Source organism: Neophocaena asiaeorientalis, unplaced genomic scaffold (genome assembly GCF_003031525.2).
Source record: "Neophocaena asiaeorientalis asiaeorientalis breed wild unplaced genomic scaffold, Neophocaena_asiaeorientalis_V1.1 scaffold230, whole genome shotgun sequence".
NCBI lineage: Eukaryota > Metazoa > Chordata > Mammalia > Artiodactyla > Phocoenidae > Neophocaena > Neophocaena asiaeorientalis.
In genome coordinates this window covers 2,294,627-2,317,811 of record NW_020175186.1, presented here as the reverse complement: position 1 = coordinate 2,317,811, position 23,185 = coordinate 2,294,627, and the positions used below count along the sequence as shown (strand labels likewise).

General features: G+C 35.1%; 1 protein-coding gene across 2 annotated transcripts in view; it reads right to left on the bottom strand.

The window, feature by feature from the left end:
- The window catches only part of PRMT3 (protein arginine methyltransferase 3), a 131,729-nt gene that overhangs the window by 37,959 nt on the left and 70,585 nt on the right, over positions 1-23,185 (bottom strand). For both annotated transcript variants that reach the window (XM_024764690.1, XM_024764691.1), the window contains 3 exons: positions 20,278-20,356; positions 9,262-9,449; positions 7,170-7,256 (listed from right to left, as the gene is read on the bottom strand). In XM_024764690.1, coding sequence (XP_024620458.1) covers positions 7,170-7,256; positions 9,262-9,449; positions 20,278-20,356 — 354 coding nt within the window. The remainder of the gene's footprint in view (positions 1-7,169; positions 7,257-9,261; positions 9,450-20,277; positions 20,357-23,185) is intronic.

Below are 23,185 nucleotides of genomic sequence, written 5' to 3'. Positions count from 1 at the left end.
TTCTAAGCAGCACAGATGTGTTTTAATAGTTTCTTTAGTTGATTGGCTTTGCAAGGTCAAAATTACGTCAATTTACACCCAAAAGTACTAAGAACTAATTTAATACCAAGGAATGAGTTTAAAATTAGTAGGCTTCGACTGTCAGAGATTTTTAAAAAGCTTTGAAAGAAGAGTTAAAGAACACAACTGCAAAGAAATGGGCTCATTTTGATGTTTCTTCTTCAGCCATCAGAAAAATTTAAAGCTTATTGAAAGCGTAAAATGAAAACAAGTACTATGAGTACTCCTTGAGAATCAGGAAAGTTTGAATGGTAAACACTTTAAAGTTTCTTTTAATAACATTTACATTAGCCTTAAAAACTGTAACTCAAGACTTGTTCTGATTCCATCCGAAGCTAAATATCAGTGCCTCTTAAATATATGTTTTTACCATTCATCAAGTATATCATTTTTTTAAAAAAAGAAAAAAAAACAAAATGAGAATTGAGAGGTAACATATAATTTATTTTCAGTTCACTCATTAACTTTTGTTTATTTTCACTTACTTTTCCTAACTTAAAAATAATCCTAAATGTGTAGACCCAGATTTATTTTCTAGATTGGTCTTTTAAAATAATGCATTCAGGGACTTCTGTTTCTAGTAGGGTATGTTTGCAAAAGACCCTCTCCTTACTCTGATGCAACAACAACAACAACAAAAAAAAAACCTGGGGAAACTAAACAATTCTATTTTTCACTAAAACCATCAAAGAGCCTTGGATGCAAAAAAAAGTCTAAATAAATTATTTCCAGACAGTAATGAGCCCTTCCCAACTGAGCAGGCAGAAACAGTTGCTGTCACCTGAGAGCATCTATCCAATGCTGGGGCAATGGGCGGGCAAAGCAGTAAAAATGCCACAGGCACAGGAACCTTGCTGGGATAAGGAAAACCCAACCAATTTTTGACCACCAAGTCTGGGCTAGTATGGTGCACTGGAATTTGGAGAATCCCGAAAGGGATGTCTAGTCGTCTCTGCAAACTAAGAAGGCAGATGAAGCTGGTGCTTGTACGACATAACAGGAAGAGAGAGGTTTTCTTGCAGTGCTTAGATCTCAAAGCCAAAAGCATCTGCAACCACACAGTTCGCTGTCACCATTAGCAAGGTATTACTATTCAGCTCTCTGCTATTCCACAAACTCTTGCCCAGAAAGATGAGGTGGTTTGTTTCAGGCACCTCAAGAAAACCCATTTATATGAACAATAAACTTTTCAGCTAATCCTGAGAGTAAATACGCACCACCCTCTTCTCAAAAGCAGATGGCTGAACTACACTGTTTACTCTTCAAAACTCACTCTGAAACCCACCCCTCACTGTGTCTACGGTCAACTGAAAAAAAAAAAAAAAAACTCAACGTGAGAGTTGTGAGTTGTTTTATTTGGGGCAAAATGGGGACTCTAGCCCAGGACACAGCGTCTCAGATAGCACTGAGGAACTGCTACAAAGAGGGAGCAACTAATCTCTCATGAAGATTAGTGACCTAATCCTTGTAAAGGCAGACATCAAGTGACAATTTTTAGTTGGCACTACCAATTCTCAACTAGATCATGAACTATGCCAAACCCAGATCAGGACCTTTCCTCTCCCCTCTAATCCCTTGCTCTGCATAGACAGACCCTCTGAAAATCAGATCTCTCAAATCTCATAAATAATCCTAACTCTGTTTTCCTCCCTAAACTCAGCTTTATTTTGATGGTCTTTCCAAGAAGTTGGCAAGAGGGAGAGGCCTAATCTTATGCTCAAGTCGCAGTAAATTAACTGCAGTGGTACCCAGCCCTGATCAAGCTCAACTCCAGATTAGATAAAAGGGATCAGGCCGTCATTCTAGCTACCAGACAGAGGTAAGTGGAGGCCTGTCTAGGAGAAAGTATTATTTACATAAGACTGTACTATCTTTTATACAATGTCTAGCATAAAATATAAAGTTATGAAATATGAGAAGAAATAGGAAAATGTGACCACAGTCAAAAGAAAAAAGCAACAGAAGTAGAATCACAGGGGGCTCATAGAATTAGCAAACAGATCTTAAAAGAATTATTATAAATATTAAGGAATTTAGGTAAAAAGATTGACCAAAGTGGTTAAAAAGATGAAAAATAGTAACTCAATCAAAATATTAATTCTACAACTAAAAAACATGATATTTAAAATGAAAATATTTATTGGCGACCTTAACAGAAAGAATACAAATGAAGAAAAGACCAGTGAATTTAAAAAATAAGTGAATAGAAATTACCCCAAAATGAACTTCCTACATGGCTACCATACTTCAGCTTTTCTGTCAATCTTTTCATCCTTCGAAACAGAATAGGCTTCCCTGTTTAAAAGACAAATCTTTTTTTTTTTTTGAGAGAGGTAAAGTTTATTATCTTTGTCATGAAATCTTGGCTGTAAAATTTGATTACCAACTATAATTTTTCCACCAGAAAAATACCTCACTTCTGTGCTCCCAATCTCAGACTACCCTCTTAATATCTCTATATTCCTATCTTTATTATTCATACTAAAATGTCAGTACCTGTCTCCTCTCACTTAAGTGCCTTTTCAGGACAGAGTATAGTTTTATTTGTTTTGCTTTGTGCCCACAGATTTCAGACAAGTATCTGGCACATAGTCAGCATTTAATATTTGTTTAACAAACTGAAATGTCTGTTAATATAAAATTTTACATTATTATAAAGATTTTAAAAGTTATGATAAAAATTAAATAGCTCTCAAATGTCACTGAACTCATATTTATGCACTTGTATAAAATCCAAAATATAAGGTTTTTAAATACAAGTATTGAAAAAGTCTGTTATTTTTAATTTAATCCACTGGTTCATCTTTAACAACTGCAGTAAAAGAAAAATGGCTAGAAAAAATAATATTCTTTGTTAAATGAGGCTTAAAATCATATTAAGGAAAGTTTATACAAACCGAACACTGCTGTACAGTCATTATTCCAGTACACACTAATAGAGAGGTAGAATAAAAGACAGAAAATATAATGTTGAAATTAAGATAGAAAAATGATTGCTTTAAGAGATGATGTATCAAATAAAAAAAAATCTTTACATGTTAAAGACATTACATATGTGAGCATGTAATCTGATAAAACCCTCTTAAATATTTTCATTCTTAAGGTAAACAACTCACATTTATATAAAAGGAAGTATGAGAAGTCATTTAATGTACACCTAGGATTATGAAAAGGATGCCTGTCTATATCTTTAAGGAGCTTATACAGACAGATGCCAATATAAATGCTGCTGGAACACAGAGTAAGAGAACATTACACAATTACATAAATAACATTAAAAAATAAGCCATAACTCACAAGATAAAACACACTGGTCCTAAATTGTATAGCCTTAAATCATTTGCTTTTGAACACCTATAAACTTTCCATAAAAATAATGGACTTTATTCTTCATTTACTGCAAGGGTAGACAGGCTGATATGATAGATAGGAAGCCAGTTGCAAACTAAAGCTTCATACCTCATCATAAAAGCAAAGGTGATTTGACCTTAACTGTCAATAATATCAACTGATACAGTAAAAAATGGTCAAAAAATTGCTATGTATGTGTTACTAGCATTCACTGGAAAATTATCCTTCAACCATTATAGACAACCAAGACTCAAACATTTACATATAAGTATCACATCATGTTAAATTCCCCAAAACATAAAGTTTGCTAATGCAAAACATTAAATTAGAAATGCTATCAAATTTCTTCTGGGCTGTATGTGTGTGTGTCTGTGTGTATGTTGGTGGGGGAGACTGCAAAGAAAAGATATTTTTCCATTAAAGGCTCCAACACACTTCACAAAGCCATCTAAAAGCACTATCAGTCTACAGCACACATGCGATCGAAATTAAATTCAAAGAGGGTGTTCTAAGCATCTTGTTAGTTTGAAAAATCCAGTTTCCTCCAATATTTTAATTAGGTCACAAATTTAGAATCTCATTATGAAATAAATGGTTATGCATAGATTTCAAATGGGCTTAACTATTCAGAGAAATCGTCCATCTTATTTTTTAAGCTATTCATTCAAGTTTCCAGCATAAGAAAGCAAGCATTTAATGTATTTGAAGGTTTGTACTTAGCAGTACAAAATCAGATATCTTTTTCTTCACTCTAAGAAAACCACACCTCTTCCTCCCCAAAGTAACTTTCTCCATCACTTTACCAGGCATTGTTTTTTATTTCCCATATTTCCATTAATTCTTCTGATTATGTAATGGAGAAACAAAGTTCCAATTAGGCACTCATCCTCTTAATACCTTTGTTAATGGATTATTCCCAAGTAACCAGGCAAAAATTCTAAAAAGTAGCCGCAGAGACTAGGCTTGCATAATAGCTCCAGACGGCTGGCAGGGGAGAGTGTAAGGAGCTGGCACAATGTCAAAGAGCAAAAGACAGCTGGAGCAGGTATGGGTGGGTGGTTGGAATTCACAGACAATGAAAATGTAATAAACGCGTTAGGCCACAAATCTTACTCATGTCAGGCTCATGTTAGAGGACACATACTGGGAAGGAAAGGAAGGTTTTAAGAAATACAGATGATTAATCAAACAACTATAAGCTTACTCTGAAAGGGTGAAGAAATAAAAATAAAAGCAAAAATAAACAAATGGGACTTAATCAAACTTATAAGCTTTTGTATAGCAAAGGAAACCATAAACAAAACAAAAAGACAACATATGGAATAGCAGAAAACATTTGCAAATGATGCGACTGACAAGGGATTAATTTCCAAAATATACAAAGAGCTCATACAACTCAACAACAAAAAAACAAACAACCCAATCAAAATATGGGCAGAGGGCCTCAACAGACATTTCTCCAAAGAAGACATACAGATGACCAACAGGCACATGAAAAGATGCTCAACACCACTAATTATCAGAGAAATGCAAATCAAAACTACAATGAGGTACCACTTCACACCAGTCAGAATAGTCATCATTTAAAAAATCTACAAAATACAAACGCTGGACAGGGTGTGGAGAAAAGGAAACCCTCCTGCACTGTTGATGGGAATGTAAATTGGAGCAGTCACTATGGAAAACAGTATGGAGGTTCCTCAAAAAAATAAAAATAGGGTTGCCATATGATCCAGCAATCCCACTCCTGCGCATATTTCTGGACAAAACTATAATTCAAAAAGATGCATGCACCCCAATGTTCATAGCAGCATTATTCATGATAGCCAAGACATGGAAGTAACTTAAATGTCCACTGACGGACGAATGGATAAAGATGATATGGTGCATGTATACAATAGAATATTACTCAGCCATAAAAAGAGTGAGATAATGTCATTTGCAGCAACATGGATGGATCTAGAGATTATCATACTAAGTGAAGTAAGTCAGACAGAGAAAGACAAATACCATATGACATCACTTATAAGTGGAATCTAAACTATGACACAGATGAACTTACCTACGAAACAGAAACAGACCCAAAGACATAGAGAACAGACTTGTGGTTGCGGGGAGGGTGGGGTAGAGAGAGATGGAGTGGGAGGTTGGGCTTAGCAGATGTAAACTATTATATATGGAATGGATTAAACAACCAGGTCCTACTGTATAGCACAGGGAACTATATTCAATATCCTGTGATAAACCATAACGGAAAAGAATATGAAAAAGAATGTGTATATACATATAACATATATATACATATATATGTTATATATACATTCTTTGCTGTACAGCAAAAATTAACACAACATTGTAAATCAATTACACTTCAATAAATTTTTTTAAAAAGAGGTCTTTTTTAACTCTCAAGGATTACTAATATCAAAACACAGAGTAAGTCTAGGAGTTAAAGACTTTAGCCTGTAATTTCAATTGACCAAATCATTTCAGTTACTAAAAAGCAGAATTAGAAAATCTGGGATAAACGAATGGGGAAGAATGAGATCTTGCTTTTCACCAATTAAATGAATATAATGGGTGCTTAATGATCATAAATCTGGGATTTAGATACTAAACTTTTCAAAATTGTAAAACCAATTTCAATGAAAAAAATTCCTCAAAACATCAAAGAACACAGTTAAACTCATTTGGATAAAAAATAATTATTGGCTCAAAATGAACTGAAAAAATTTTAAAGAAATCATATAATCTTTTGTATGTCAAGCTGAGCAAAGTATTGAAAAGAATGAGGTTGAAGAGTCAAAGTTAACATGACTATAATGTTTCACACAGTTTCTAACAATACAGTTTTCAATACAAATTTTAATTCTGAAGTTATAATTAGTATTTTTTAAACAATATAATTAAAATTTTAAATAATATAAATATTTATATCATAACACCTATGTAAATTCATACCTTCTTAAGTAAAGGCCTACATTTTATTAACATTCTGAGTCTCCCGGTAAAGGCATATATATATTGTTACCTTAGCATGAATATACATTTAGAAATTATTTAAGAAAAGAATTACTATATTTTAATAACATTTCTGGCTACATTGTAGGTGTTTTCACATATTATCTCACTAATCAATGTAACTAGTCTTCTAGTCAGAAAGGATTATTAACATTTTTCTTAAAGCAGTTGATTAGTCTGAGGTACAGATTACCTAAGGTAACTTGAACAAAGTAACAAACTAGTGAGTGGCAGAACCAAATGTGAAACCAGATTTGTCTAACTCTTCTAAAGTGCATACTTTTTCTATTACACCAGGTTGATTCTTTAAGGAAAGGTAAACAATCAGTTTCTTCATTATTTTTCTCACAAGAATATAAAATATTACACCAAATAAACATCTTATTTCCATCTAAATTGAGTGTTAAGAGTTACTGGGAGGAGCAGGACATTAATTTTTGTCTATGAAGATAAAGTTGAGTGCTCTCAGTTAATTATATGATAGGTAATAATGAAGAATCTATAAAGAAAAATCATTCTGTAAACATGGTTCCCTAATACTTTCTCTTCTGAACTAAACGAACTTTTCTGAAGTCTACTGACCTATTAAAACAGATCTATTCGATAGTCTAACAAAGGCAAAGATAGACTGTCAAAGGCAATAGTCTTTTTCATTTATCACAAGCCTGGTAATTCATTAGCCTGCCAATCAACTGCACTACTAGAGAGATTTGTGAAAGTAGAATGAAATAGCTTACCGTGCACAACGATGTCTTTGTGATTTTTAGGGTGAAATCTGAAGAAAACTCCAAATCTGAGACACATGTTGTATGGCAATCTATATGCTACCCGTGAAAAAAGAGTGGAGGGAAGAACTTAGTAAAAATAGTAAAAACAAAACCAGAAACAAACAGAAAAGTATTCCTTCTTTTTTTTTATGCAAAAAGGATTACTGTAAACCAATGCTTTGCCAACTTTAATCATTCACACCCCACTTTTGGGATTATTTCTAAATTTAAGGGCTACTAGCACTATTATTCAGTTAATTTTTCTTTAAATCAAATTAGTATTTTTTACTTAGACTTCTTATAAGAATAATATATATCAAATCATGGCTCTGTTGTACTAAAGTTTTTTCTAAGACACATTAAAATACTCTCAAATAAAAAATGTTTTCCTATGTTCCAACTAAAATCATTCTGTATACCACCAGTGCTATACATTTACAATAAATTATGTGTGATAACAGTTAATATTTTTGTAGGAAATGCCAACTTGAAAACATATGCTATTTAAAAGGACAAGGTGTTTTAGAATTCACTCTTGTAAGTGCATCTGAAGTTTCTTACATACTAGGAAAAACCACAACAATTCCAACCAACGAGCAAAACCAACTACGAAGATTCACTTCAGGAAAAAAATGGCCAAATATGCTTATTTTCTTATTCTGCCCTACCTAGTTCAAATCCTTCTCCATTTCACTATGGAGAGTAGATGGACTCAGCTACAGCAGTGTGACCAAATGATGCTGTAAAGGCTGTCAACATTTCACTTACCATGAGTAGGTATACAGTGAACACAGTTCACATGACGACCTGAAACATTACTCTATTTTAAATAGTGTGAGAAAAATTTTAAAACGTTACAGCATGGTTGCCTTTTATTTATAGGAGGATTGCAGAACACAGAACATACTACATTTACCTAAACAAAGAAAATAAGAGAAAGGGTATATATATATATACTTTTAAAACACCTTTATCAGTCCTAAATTTTCTATTTCAACTATTTTATTTATTCATAGAATTTCTGGCATTAAGCAAAGAGATAACTAGAGAGAGAAATTAGCACACCCACATGACCCTCCTCTTTCTGCTCAGTCTTATTGCTGAGTTGGCTTACATCCCTACCCTGAGTCAAAGAACCCAAATAAATCCCTTACACTCAGTATACCAGGGCAGTGAACAGTCCTACAGTCATTAACCAGGCTGTATTTTTTTTTCTTAAAAGTTGAATGCAATTTTAATCAGCTTGTTGTTGTTGAGAAACTTTATGTGTTAACTTAAAATAGTTTATCAATTTAAGAAAATTAATGAACATTAACTGAACATCTACTTTGTGCAGAGAACAACTATTGATACTATGAAAGAAACAGCGGACTAAAAAAGAAGAGACAATGTTCTGAACTTAACACTGAACAGGCTATATTTATCTGATGATACAATTGAAACAGATGAATTAAGAAGTCTTTTAAAAAAGCAACAGGACTTTCACTCACTGCAAAGTCATTATTCCACCCATGTAAATTCGACATAGCAAAATTGACAATAAAACTAGAGATTAACATGGTGAAGAGTAAGATTAAAACACAAAAGGAATTAACTAAGCAATGTGAACATAGTAGGGTTTTAGTTTCACGGGCACAGTCACTATAATTAATTAATCTGAAAAGGCTGGAAGAAATCTGGGTGAGAGAAGTTGTGTGAAACATATATGAACGAATAATCTGGCTGTAAACGAGATGCTAGGATAAGGCCAGAATGTGCTGGTGAAGCAGAAATGACAATACAGCAGGACTTTTTGCCTTCGCTAAGCCAAAATAAATGATTCAACCCTTCAGTATAAGGAACTTCAATATATAAAGAGAAGTGATTCCAAAGGGATGACACAGTGAACTGGCAAATATTATGATATCAAGCTGCTTTAGATTAATTAAAATAGAAAGAATAATTACTGTTTTGAAGCTACATATATAAAATCAATATATTCATTTGAAATACTAAACTCATAAATGAAAACTAAGAAAAATAGTCATACTGTTAAAGAAAATAAAATTAGTAAAATACCTACCTTAATACTACAGGGGTCTGAAATAAGAGTCTTTGGATCTAAAACTTCCACCACAGCTTCTGGAATAACTGCTTTCTTCATGCAGGACATGTTGAAGCCATAGACATCATCCCAAAAAGTAATTCTATCAGCATGTTTATTCATATCACTTACTGCCACAAGGCTGATAGTGCAAATATCAGGGTAGACTGTAACAAATAAAACAACGAACAATTTAGCATTCTCTCTCTTTATAACAAAATATAATTTTTAAAGGCTAAATATAAATATCAAATCCAACAGTACAGATTGCTAGCAAATGATTACTAGCAGCAGGGGATTAACAAAGGTATGGATCAGAGAAAATAACCAAGTTCCATGTTGTGGCCTCTTTAAAAAAATAATAAATAAAAGATTTCTATTACTGTGATGGTAAGATTAAAACAAAGATTTCAACGATGGGTTCCCACTCAAATTATTTAGAAAGGATGGACACAATCCTGAAATAAACATATTTATTAACATTAAACATGCTGACTGTAAAAGAGGTACTAGATTTTTACTTTAAATGTTCCTCTGAAATGTGAAGAGGCAAATCCTTTAAAAAGGTGTGTTGTGTGATAGAATTTTACAGTTGTGTAGAAGACCAGCTCATATTACCCTCTCTTATCCATTATGAAAGGTAAACATTTATGAGCACCAAATGTGTGCTGATAAGTTATTCTATTTTACAGACTGTGCATACATGTCCCTACTCAAACTTACATTTACACAATTCTGACAAATATATTAGCAATTATTAGTGATGTAATAAATACTAAGAAAGGGGAAGCACAAGTTACTAAGGGACCTACAGAAAAAAACAGCTAACTCAGAAATCTGAGTTAGCTGTAGCTGTAGCAGGGGAACAAGGATATTGTTTAAGGCAAGAACTGAAGACCAACTAAGTTACCAGTGGGAGGGAAAGAGTGTTCTAGGTAGAGGGGGCAGTGGGCATGTAGGGGCACAGTACACTCCAATTTGAGAGGAACAGTGAAACAGAAGTCGACAAAGGAGGGACCAAAGAAAACAGTGCTGAGTAAACCACATTAATAAATTAGACTTTATTCTAAGAATAATGATAAGCCGGTGAAAATTTTTACATAGGGTAGCAACTTGATCAGATTTTGGTCTTAGGAAAGCCACCTTGAGTGCAATGTGAAGAATAAAAGGTAGGGAGCAAGACTAAGAGACAAACTAAGAGATAAATGTAATAATACAGGTGATCTGAAATAGAGTGATGGTTGTGGGAATGGAGAGGAGGAGATACAGTCAAGGGGTGTTTAGGAGGTACAACTCATAGGGCTGTAAGACCGGCTGGCTGTGAAGGTGAGAAAGAGGGAAGAGTCAAGGATGACACAGTTTTAGACTTAGCAACTGGGTAAACTGTGGTACTAACCATTATAATAGGAAATTAAAAAAAGGGCAGATTCAAGAGGAGTATGAGAGTTTAATGCTTATGAGACAAACAGGTAAAAATATCCAACAAACAGCTGACTATACAGGTCTGAAATTCAAAAGCGGTGATCTGGGTTCAATATATAAATTTGGAACCGTGAGCACATAAATGCAAGTATAAGTTATGGGAGCTTATGAGGTCACCTAGGGATACATAATGAGTAGCGGAATTTAAGGGATGAGTAGAAGAAAAGGAGGCTGAAAAGAAATGGCTGAGAAGCTAGACCACAGAAGTAAGAAGAACACCAAGAGAGTAAGTGTTAAGAGAGGTAAGGAAAGAGAGAGTTCAGGGAGAAACTCTCTTCTCATAACTAGTAAAAACCTTTATAACACAAAATTAAAAAAATAACATTGATGTTCTTTTTTTGAACTAATAGCAAAATTAACTTTGTCCTTCAAATGTAGGGGATTCTTGAATTAAAATATAAGTTACATACCCCTATATCAACAAACTGAAAGCAAGTACATACGTGCCAAAGAAATGCACAAAGGAAAAAATTTTACTATTATTAACTAGCCTTCAGACTTAAACAGCAGAGAAATAACCCTCTCCTTCCCCCAAACTGTTTCTCTCCACAGCTGTAGGAATTTTATTATTCAACGACAGCAGCACTAAATTATCTTCTAAATAAAGCCCACGATAAGATCTGCTGGCATCAGAGCAATTGCTTCTTCCAAACCTGACATCTGAGATACCCAGAAAAAATAACTGGTGCTATGTCACTGATAAGAAGTTTCTCAAGTCTTCTCTAAGGGGGCATGTAAGGCAGATATGATAGCTGCATTGGGCTGGAGTCGACTGCTGTGTAAACTGAGTTACTTCTACCCTCCTCTTCCTCCACGGACGTGTTAAGCCTCTTGACTGTGTTTAAATTTCTGATCAATATAAAGTTTTCAAAGTAAATGATGTGCTACTGTAAATGCTGACCCGGCAAGAGTATCTGCTACAGGAAAGGTATGAATGTTTAGTTTCCTGAACCAGGTCCTTACTATGAGAAGCACTGAAGAAGAAACAGAATTCTGAAGCAACGTTAGAGAGCTGGCAACTTCTTTTTGTATACTTTGTCAGACTTAATATGACCATCATGTAAGCTTTCCAACATTATATCCTGTTAATTTCACCCTTAAAGAGGAACATAATAAGGTACAGATCAGGGGTCAGCAAACATTTTATGTAAAGTGACTGTTTTAGGTTTTGTGTATGGTCTTTATTGAAGCTACTCATCTCTGTTGCTATGATGTGAAAGCCCCAAAGACAATATATAAATACACAAGCATGGCTATTTTCCAATAAAACTTTATCTACAAAAACAGGCAGCACACCAGATATAGATATCCCTGATATAGATGAGGGAAAAATGGATGAGGGAGGTCATTATCAGGGCCATTATACTGCGCTACTTCTGGGAGCACCACTCACAGTGTCCAAATATCCCCTGGGGTTGTACAGTGTACATTCAAGCTACTTAACATGGTTCACAGAGTTCTTCTATTTTAGAATATTATTAAAAATCTTAGTGAACTTAAAATACTTACTACCTAGCTCTTTGTAGAAAAAGTTTGCTGAACTCCGGCTCTGTATCAAGCAATATGATGTACTAGTTAGTAATATTACTAAGAAATAAGTTTAGCTTTTTCATTCATAAGGAAAAACTATGTTACTAAAACTAATTAAAAAGTTTTGAAAATATGTTGGTAATAAGAGAAACAGACTAAAGAGGAATATGATTTAACTTTTTCAAGGTCTACTTATTTATTATTAACTTATTAATTAATTAATTTGGCTGCTCCGCGTCTTAGTTGTGGCACGTGGGATCTTCATTGTGGCACGCGGGATCTTTTACTTGCATGCGGGATCTTTTAGTTGAGGCAGGCATGTGGGATCTAGTTCCCCAACCAGGGGTCGAACCCAGGTCCCCTGAATTGGGAGTGCTGAGTCTTAACCACTGGACCACCAGGGAAGTCCCTCAAGGTTTATTTTTCAAGCTAATTATATTTCACAAAAATACAGAAAATCAAAAGAATAAAATAAAATAAAATACAGAAAATCATGGTTCCTGTATTTGTTAGAATTTAGAAATGAAATTAGCTTTTATCTTTCAGTTAGTAAGATCTATGAATATTTATGAAAGACTTGTTATCAATGCTATAGGTCAATTTGATTCTTTATCCATCTCCTCAGAGCTGGCTAAAATTTTGGGCCACTTGTCAGAATCCTGACTAACCCTTTACCTTCATATTCTGACACATTTGTCGCCTGATTTTTGTCAGAAAGAAGCATAATTGAATAATTATTCCTTCTTGTAGGTGAAATTAACAAAGTGTTGACTGGACAAAAGCACCCTCTTAACAGACCATTTATAAATTCATGCCTTTGACATCTGTGTCCTTCTCGATTCACTGCCCAGAATTCATCTGTCACTAGAACAGCTCACATGGTGAACAGATAAAGATGGGAAATCCTTTATCCCTTAGAAATGACTCACAAACTTTTGGACACTAAAGGATAAGACTGAGATGCATAAAGAAACAATTCCTAGTAAACACTAGCATCACTGCTTGTATATAAATAACCAGAGAGGAAAAAGGTTTAGAATGAAAGGAGATAATAAATAAATCAAAATAGACTGTCCTTTTCACAATATATGTGAACCACATGGAGGTAGACTTCACTGAAATAACAGTCAACAATACAGTGACTGACATGCATAAATAATTTGGGAGTTGAATAAGCTTAAAAATTAATTTATATAATAAGGTTATCTTAAAAATTAACTAATATTTATTTGAAAATTGGAACATCTTCTCATCGTTAACTTATAATAAATGTATAAATAGTGATTAGGCCCACATTCTAAAGCTTAACTAGGCTAAAATGTTGCTGCAATATGCATTGAAAAATTATAATATGAAAAAAAGGTAGAAAATGACATTACTGCAATATCACTGAACAGAACAAAAGTAATAAACGTGGGAAAAACAGATTTGAGGATGAGGAAGTACACAGTAAATTATGGAAATACTAAAGAAACCTCTAAGCACTATGAGACAGTGTTAGGGGCTGATTACACTGAGATATGTACTATACAAACAGCAGGCGATAACACCATGATGCCTAAATTCATTTCAAAACTTTTATAAGGTATAACCTTAACACTAATCTCATGTTTACCAGCTATAACTCGGGGGGGAGGGGGAAATCAACATTTATTGAGCAACTATTTTATGTCAAGCATCTCATTCAGACTTTTGACTGATTCTATAAAGCTGGATTATAATCCTCATTTTTTCAGATAAGGAAACTGAAATTCAGAAAAATTAAGTAACCTGCCTAAATTACTGGTCTTCATCAGCTAACTAGGTAACTAATCATCTGATGAAGCAGGGATTTAACTCAAGGTCTGACTGCAAAATCTTTATGCTTTCCATTTATTCATGATGCCACATTTTATGCTTTTCAAATGGAAAAAAAGGAAAGAGGAACTCGACTATCCCACAGTAAATGAGCACCTGTTGGAGAAGAAAGAGGAAGGAAAAAAGGGTTGAGAAAGTTTAGAGATTAATAAAATTTCAGGGCAAAGTGAGGAAAATGGAAACATTCAGCCTTACCCATTCCATCTGAGTAAAGGAATGAGGTGATAAGGTAAAAGAGATTCTAAAAAGGAGAGCAACCAAGCAGAAATGGGGGAGGAGTCAGTAAACTCTACAGCTCAGCTTTCTACAGAGAGGGAAATAGTAAGAAAAGTATATTTGTAAACCTGGACTTTATAACAGAGGCAATTTCTTATTAGCATAGATCAGGTTTCCAATGCAAATTCTAATGTAAAACCTGAGAGAGACAGATCTGTCAGTGTATATAGTACATATCTGCCACTCTATTTTGCTGCCCCCCTCTGAACTGTTCGAGAGATTTCCTATGTTGAGGCAGGGCCTACTTCCCTCTATAAAAGCTGAAAATGACAAAAACTTGCTTTCCCTCCCTCCCTCCCTCCCTTGCAAGTTAGGCATGAACACATGACTTAGGCTCTACTAATGATATACACCTAAAACTGTGTCTACTTTTCAGAGGCAGCAATACCTACTGCTGGGTACATCTTAAATAAATTCTTACGACAGGACTCTTCCCCTAGATTTTGGTTCAAAAGGATCAGACGTGGAGTCTGAAGATCCATATTTTTAACAAAAGGTCCCAGTGACTGTGATGGTCTGCCAAGATTAGGAAACAATGACTTAGGATACGGCTGTCTTAGTAACTTGCTTTGTACTGAACATAGTGCTCAACTTTATAATCCTGACAACTATAAATCAGAGAAGATGTACACTGTGAAGGACCTCATAAGAAAGTTGAGTTTTGTTCTGACCATATGAGGGGGGAAGAAACCTTTCATTTTCCTTGCAATGAAAGGCAATGAAAACAACATTCTTTTCCAGTACCATGGAAGATGTCTCCTTTAATGGGCACCTACATCTCTATGCAACAATTATGATTTTACAAAACTATTATCAGTTCTGAGGAAGTTTCAAAGCAACGAATTATTTCTTTGTGCTCCTACAATTTCAATTGGTCCAATTCTGGACAATGTCAACCCTGATTACTTGACTAAAGTGGAGTCTGCTAGGCTTCTACATGGAAATTTACTCTTTCCTCTTTTGTAATTAGTAGATATTTTGTGGGGAGATTCTTGGAAACTAACTAGGTAAGTATTCCATTCTTAAACATTCAGATTATTCATTTTATATATAAAAACCTTTTCAGGGCTTCCATGGTGGCGCAGTGGTCGAGAGTCCACCTGCCGATGCTGGGGACGCGGGTTCGTGCCCCGGTCCGGGAAGATCCCACATGCCGTGGAGCGGCTAGGCCTGTGACCCATGGCCGCTGAGCCTGTGCATCTGGAGCCTGTGCTCCGCAACGGGAGAGGCCACAACAGTGAAAGGCCCGCGTACCACAAAAAAACAAAACAAAAAACCTTTTCAGTAGCTATGAAGATGGGCATGATTTTGCTCCTTAATGCTAAGCCCTATTCATATAATTATATAATATTTTGCCCAAATTCCCTTTTGTTTGGTACCAATATCATGACTTTTTTTCTATTTGCCTGAGTATCTTTTTTAATCCAAGTTTAACTTTTCTATATAATTTTGTTTTAGGTGTGTCACTATATAGTGCACAGAATTGGGTTTTCTCTTGTGATCCTATCTGAAATTCTTTTTCATTTAATAAATGAATTTAGTCCATTTACATTATTGATATGAGAACTTTTTCTTGTTCACAACTCTACCATTTTATATTATTCTGTATCTGTAGCTTTTGTTTTATTTTGTTTTTTAAGTAGTTCAACTACATGGTCTTTTTGCTTTTTTCCTAAGTATTAATTCTTTAATTTACAAAGTTTGCCTTTTTGTTCTAGTAGCTAACTTTATAATTACAACCTTATAGAATATCTTTAGTTGTCTATTTTTAACAGTATTTACTAATCTCCTATTGCGAGTAATGATAAAGTTAGTATATTTCCTTGTTTTTCCCTTTCCTTTCCTCTTCTTAATCACCCAATTATTTTTTTAATTAGAAAAAGAGATGTAATGATAATACTAACAACAATTACAGAAGTAGGTAGTTAGTACAGAGTTTTAATATATTTTTCAAAATAGCTAGAAATCAAATTATGTCATAATTCATTTGACCTGAAGGAGGTGGAAGATGCTGCTTCATTTTTTTTTTTAATTAATTAATTTATTTTTGGCTGTGTTGGGTCTTCGTTGCTGTGCGTGGGCTTTCTCTAGTTGTGGCGAGAGGGGGCTATTCTTTGTTGCAGTGCATGGGCTTCTCATTGCAGTGGCCTCTCCTGTTGTGGAGCACAGGCTCCAGGTGCGTGGGCTTCAGCAGTTGTGGCACGTGAGCTCAGAAGTTGTGGCTCGTGGGCTCAGTAGTTGTGGCTCACGGGCTCTAGAGCTCAGGCTCAGTAGTTGTGGTGCACAGACCCAGGTGCTCCGCAGCATGTGGGATCTTCCCGGAGCAGGGCTTGAACCCGTGTCCCCTGCACCACCAGGGAAGCCCTCATTTTTTTTTTTTTTTTTAAGTCATCTCTATTGAGGTAAAATTTACATGCAGTAAAACTCACTCTCTGTCCTTTTTGATGTATAATCCTATGTGATTTGATAACATAGAGTTACACAATCACCACTACAATCATGATACAGACAGGATCAATGACCACAAGCCTCACCATTCAATTTTAATCAACAGTATCATTTTAATATTACCTCTGTAGTGCTAAATGTGCTCTAATGCTATTACTTGAGTTGTCAGCTTTAAATGATATCCCATAAATTCCTATTAAAGATAAATCTGGGCTTCCCTGGTGGCACAGTGGTTGAGAGTCTGCCTGCCGATGCAGGGGACACGGGTTCATGCCCCGGTCTGGGAAGATCCCACATGCTGCGGAGCGGCTAGGCCTATGAGCCATGGCCGCTGAGCCTGTGCGTCCAGAGCCTGTGCTCCGCAATGGGAGAGGCCACAACGGTAAGAGGACCGCGTACCGCAAAAAAAAAAAAAAAAAAAAAAAAAAGATAAATCCATTTAAGTATACACACTTTCCCACCTACCTCCTGCATTCCCTTTACAATTTTTGTGAGATGTGGTATTTGACACTTTTAGGGTATAAAGCATTTACATTCTATGCTGTCATCCTAAAATATACATTGGTTTTCATCTTAATTCCTTGTAAAATTATGCATTGATCTCAACCTAACATTTTCTTGGTTTTACTCCTGATCTCTTGGTTGGCTGAACGTAAAACACAACAATTTCTGATATACAATTAGTAAGTCTTAGCTAATAATAGAAGAAAATAGTAAATCCACTTTCACTAACTTTACAAAACTTAAAAAAATTTTTTTTATTTGGCCGCACCGCATGGCTTGTGGGATCTTAGTTCCCTGACTAGGGTTCAAACCTGGGCTCACAGCACTGAAAGCGCAGAGTCCTAACCACTGGACTGCCAGGGAATCCCCACAAAGCTTTATTTTTATTAGTGATAACAGTAGTAAATGAGTACCTCTAAAGTACTGTGGAATTGCTTGGTGATAAGGAGCATGAATACTCAAGTTATTGGCTGACTGTCTTTTATAAAGGCTTTACTCCATGCCATTAAATATAAAGTGAGACATAAACTGAACCTGGATTCATGTAAAAATAAACTGTGGTCCCTTCATGCTTATATGGTCTCCAATAGTCTCCCTCTCTCATAATTCAATCATTCTTTCTGAAATCTTGACACTGCTAATTGCTTAATAAATCTTTCCTTCAGAAAAACATGAAAGAAAACTTTGTTTACAATAAAAGAATGAGTATCTAGATGATATTTATTCATCAAAGCATACTCAAATACACAAAATAGGCTAAACTACTTCATGTTACTCATTTCTGACTTTTCCTACTTTTCTTGATTCTTTTAACAAGTAACATTCAACAGCACTGCTTATGAAGTTAAATGCTGACCTCTCTTCAATATACTTCCAGATTATCTTAGTGCTAACAGCAGTTATATAAAATTATGGAAAGAGCTAGAATAAAGCCTCCACTTTATCCCTTTGATGATGGGAAATAGCTCTGCCACTGTTTCAGCTATAACCTCATTATTCACATGGCTGTTAAGTTCTTAATGAATTTCATCAAGAATTCAATTTAAATGTATTAAGTTGCTGTCAGTCCTTCAGTAAGATCAATGAACACCACTCAGGGAAGTATGGAAACAGTTGTCTGAATCTTCCCTAGAACAACTTCAAGACAAGAATTAGATTCAATAAAACGCACTTTAGTAAAGAAACAACAAGGGATACTGAAAAGAACAAGAATACTGGAGTCTGGCAGATCTGAGTTTAGAAAAAAAAAAAAAAAATCAAAGCTTGGACACTTAATATGTACCATCCAGGACACCTATGTTTCTAAAGTCTCACAGGGCTGTTGTGAGGATTACAACATGTGAGGATTACATGTAATAAGATAAATAAAGGTACAGTGTATTATTTGGCAACTATTGCACAATCAACAAATGGTAGATAATATTAGTTTTTAGTCATTAAGTGTAGTTGTCTTTAAAAACAATCACTGCAATTATTGAGAGATACAGCCAATTGTTGCAGGGTAAAATATATCTAAAAATTCTAGCCACGTTCACGTCAGAGATCAGAAGCATATCTTGAAATGGTTGCGGGAAATACAGTGATAAAATGAGAGCATTTTGAAAAACAAAGGCAATCTGTTTAAATGATGTTATAAAAAGAACTCAACTGTACTGGAGAATTTTCTCTATGCTTTATGTTTTGGCCTTATTGATTTTTACTGCCAAAGTAATTTCACAGAACATGGATGGGCAGGAGGCATAAGTATGGTCAAGTGCTTTATGTCACCAGTTCAAAATGTATCCTCCTTTTCACCCACTTTTATATAACAGTTTTATCAATTGTACTCTGACCATGGAAATGATTTATTGGTTCTGAAGCTTTGAGAAAGGGAAGGTACAGGGAAAGGTGAATGAAGGGAGACATGCTATTCAATTTAGTTTTAATGATTCAATGCAAAAAACATGTATGATGTTCTATCTATGTTCCAGAAGCTGTGGAGCTCAGTGAAGAGCCAAAGATGAGCAAAACATAATCCCTGAGAACATTTATTTGTATACAACTGTTCATAGCAGAAAGCCTGTAAAAACACAATCTCACTTTGAGTACGCAGAGCTAATATGATTAAAAGTCCACCATGGCCATGAAAAGGAAGCCTTCCAAATTTATTGGGATCTATTTAAAAATACTGATTGGGTATACTGTGGTTTAAAAACTTAGTAGAGGGCTTCCCTGGTGGCCCAGTCGTTGAGAGTCCGCCTGCCGATGCAGGGGACATGGGTTCGTGCTCCGGTCTGGGAAGATCCCACATGCCGCGGAGCAACTAGGCCTGTGAGCCATGGCCGCTGAGTCTGCGCTTCTGGAGCCTGTGCTCCGCAACGGGAGAGGCCACAACAGTGAGAGGCCCACGTACCGCAAAAAACAAAAGAAACAAACAAAAAAACTTAGTAGAAACCACTCACTACTTAAATGCTCTTGTTAAATTACAAAGAAGCCAGGTTTATACATTCAGTGAAGTCATGGAATATTTGCTACCAAAGTGAATGATCTCCAACCTAGTATGAAACATTCATTTGGGAAAAACAAAAACAAAAAAACCCTCAATGTCACAAAGATTAAAAATCAAAGAGTCTCTGTTAGATTTTTATTTGAATATCAAAAAGCTTCCAAATCTAGTCCTTAGTATTTTTATTAAAAGTGTTCATGAGAATACCATTAACTGAAGAGTCCTGCATATCTTATATAATGTTCTACTATCAACGGTACACTAAACAAATGTCTTACATCTTCCTCTGATGGAAATGTCTTTCATCTCTATTGGGAACTTTCTCAGTCATGCATAGTTTATTTGAAATCCAAAGGTTCATTTGGTTCTGCTAGACTAAAATTAGATTACTAAAACTAGAATTTTATACTCACCCGATCCTCCTTTTGCCAAGTATCTGTTCTTTGCATAAAGGACAGAATCTAACATGGACTCAAAAAGAAGAAAATAGCCCTGTATAAAGAAAGGAAAAATGGCTTTTAGCGAAGTGCAGTGTCATCACATGCAGTTCAGTTTAAACATCCGGCTGGTGTTTTAATGGGAAACATACGTTAGCCTCTACCATATAATATTCTGCAAAGTTTGAAATTATTTTTTGCAGTAAATTCTCCACATAATAATTATTAGAAAATCAGGCCAGGGAATGGACTTGAGGACATGGGGAGGGGGAAGGGTAAGCTGGGACAAAGTGAGAGAGTGGCATGGACATATGTACACTACCAAACGTAAAATAGCTAGCTAGTGGGAAGCAGCCGCATAGCACAGGGAGATCAGCTCGGTGCTTTGTGACCGCCTAGAGGGGTGGGATAGGGAGAGTGGGAGGGAGGGAGACGCAAGAGGGAGGAGATATGGGGATATATGTGTATGTATAACTGATTCACTTTGTTGTAAAGCAGAAACTAACACACCATTGTAATGCAATTATACTCCAATAAAGATGTTAAAAAAAAAAAAAAGAAAAGAAAAGAAAATCAGGCCAGGGTACAAAGTGGATCCAGAACGTTTATTACAGCAGAATATACTGAACCTTCTCTACCTGTGCTTCCACTTTCTAGACTATTATTTCTTTCACATTAAAAGGAAACTTTCAGATAGAAATTGCTAATGTATCCTATAATTTCCTGGAATACTGCAATATTAATCTAGAGCAATAGTTCCTAACTAGATTTTGCCCCGGGGGACATTTTTCATTGTCACAACTGGGTGGGGGGCAATGCTGATAAACGTCCTTCACTGACACAGGACAGCCCCCAAACAAAGAAATGTCTGATCCCAAATGTCTACAGAGCTAAGGCTGAGAAACTCTGGTCTGGAACACCTTTTCCCAAAATGTTTCCTGCCCAAAAACATTCTCTTTGAAGAGTGTTTTTTTAAAAAAAAAGAAAAGGAGGGGAGAGGTGAGAAGGACCAGATGCTATATCATCCTCATACAGAGATTCATAATGCACATCAGCACATTAACAGTTCTGAGAAGTGTTATGGTAAAGAGGATGGTTGAACAAATTCTAAACAAGTATTATCCACTTTTTAACTAGAAATCTCTTTTTTTCTATTTAACATGTATCAACACCTTGCACAACTATGTTGTTTGAAATACATTTCATGAAACTCAGCCCCAGTGTGCTCCAGACTCTGGAGAACACTTGACTCCTCCACCAAGAAAGGCTAATCACAGCACGAATGAAAAAATCTGCCACTACTGGTGTCACACAGTACATTCTAATAGTATGCTATACACTTTATTATAGAAATGATAAAGTAATCATGAGTGAGAGATCAATGCCAGTTTCTGTCAGTCTTATTCTGGGGCCCATCCTCCAATAGCCCTGAGCAGCAGGGAAAGTCAAGTGTTCAGCACAGTGCTTAGCACATAATACACCCTATTATGGCTAAGGGTTAACCAATATGAATGTTACCCTCATGTCAGCATTCTAAATCACAACTGTTCTCACTCATTTGTTCTGCGCACAAATAACTAAGAGGATCAATACACAACACAATGAACAGTTTTAAATGTTTCTCTAGCATAGGAAAAACCTTCAAACCCAGAATGGATAATCTTCCCAAGAGATTAATAGCAAATTTAAATTTACAGAAAATACAGCTCTAGTGCTTGAATCACTTATAAAGGAACCTAATTAAACTGCTGCTAGCAACTCTACATTGGCATTTACCTTCTCCCCACAACACACTAATTCACCGATAAGAAAATAATTGCCTACAAAAGACAGACTTAGCAACAAAACTCTTTTATTACTGTGTTTACATTCGGATAATTAAGGATTTGGTGGAAACTGCTTTCCTTGATAGAGCACTTCAGTAAAATGTCTAACTCTTGTAAGTTAGTTCCTCATTAATATCATCTGTGTATTCAAAGCACAAGAGCCTTCTGGAATTCAACTAAGATATCTTTATCAATCTGACATAATTCATGCAGATCTATGCACACAGATGCTTATAAATAAGCATTTATCAGTTGATTAAAGTGAATTATAATTTTTGCCAAAAAAAATTATTTAAAGAGGAGGCATCTATTTACCTAAGAGGAAAAGATCAGTTGGTAAAACATGTTAATAGGTTGGGAAAAAAACGGTCCTTATTTGCAAGATTGTTGCATGTTAAAACATTAAAATAAAATCAAATCACATTTTCGTACAAATTGAGTATTCACTATAGTCCAATCTTTTTTGGAAGGGGGCAAAAAGTATAGTGTGTTACTGATCTGGCACCATGACAAACTGTTTCTAGTATTATTCTTTCAAAGTAGTTAGTTAAATCTAAGTATTTTCCCTCTGTAAGTTCAAACTCCATCTTACTTCCACATACTACAATCAAACCAAAAAAGTTTTTTCAATCCGTAACTGAAAGTAGCTCCTTCTAGCAACATGCTCGTTTATTGTATTTAAGATAAAGTTATAATTAGCCATTCATCTGAGATTAAATAACCGTATTTTAAATCGGTACTATGGTCAATACCAATAGAACCAATTTAGAGGGTGGACTCTTGGATTTATATCCTAGAGGAACTTCTTTCTCTATGTAACGTTGGGCAAGTTTACAAATGAAGAAACGGAGACTCAGTGACGTTAAGTGACAATAACAATGGTATTCCACACCATAGAGCTGTTATGAGAACTAAATATGTTAATACATGTAAAAAGGTTTGGAACAGTAAAGCTAATTAGTTTAACTAAAAAAAATTAAGAGCTACTTAAAAAATATATTTGTAAAGGCTAGTGAGAATTTTTAAATTACATTTAATAGAGAATTAAGGCTTACCAG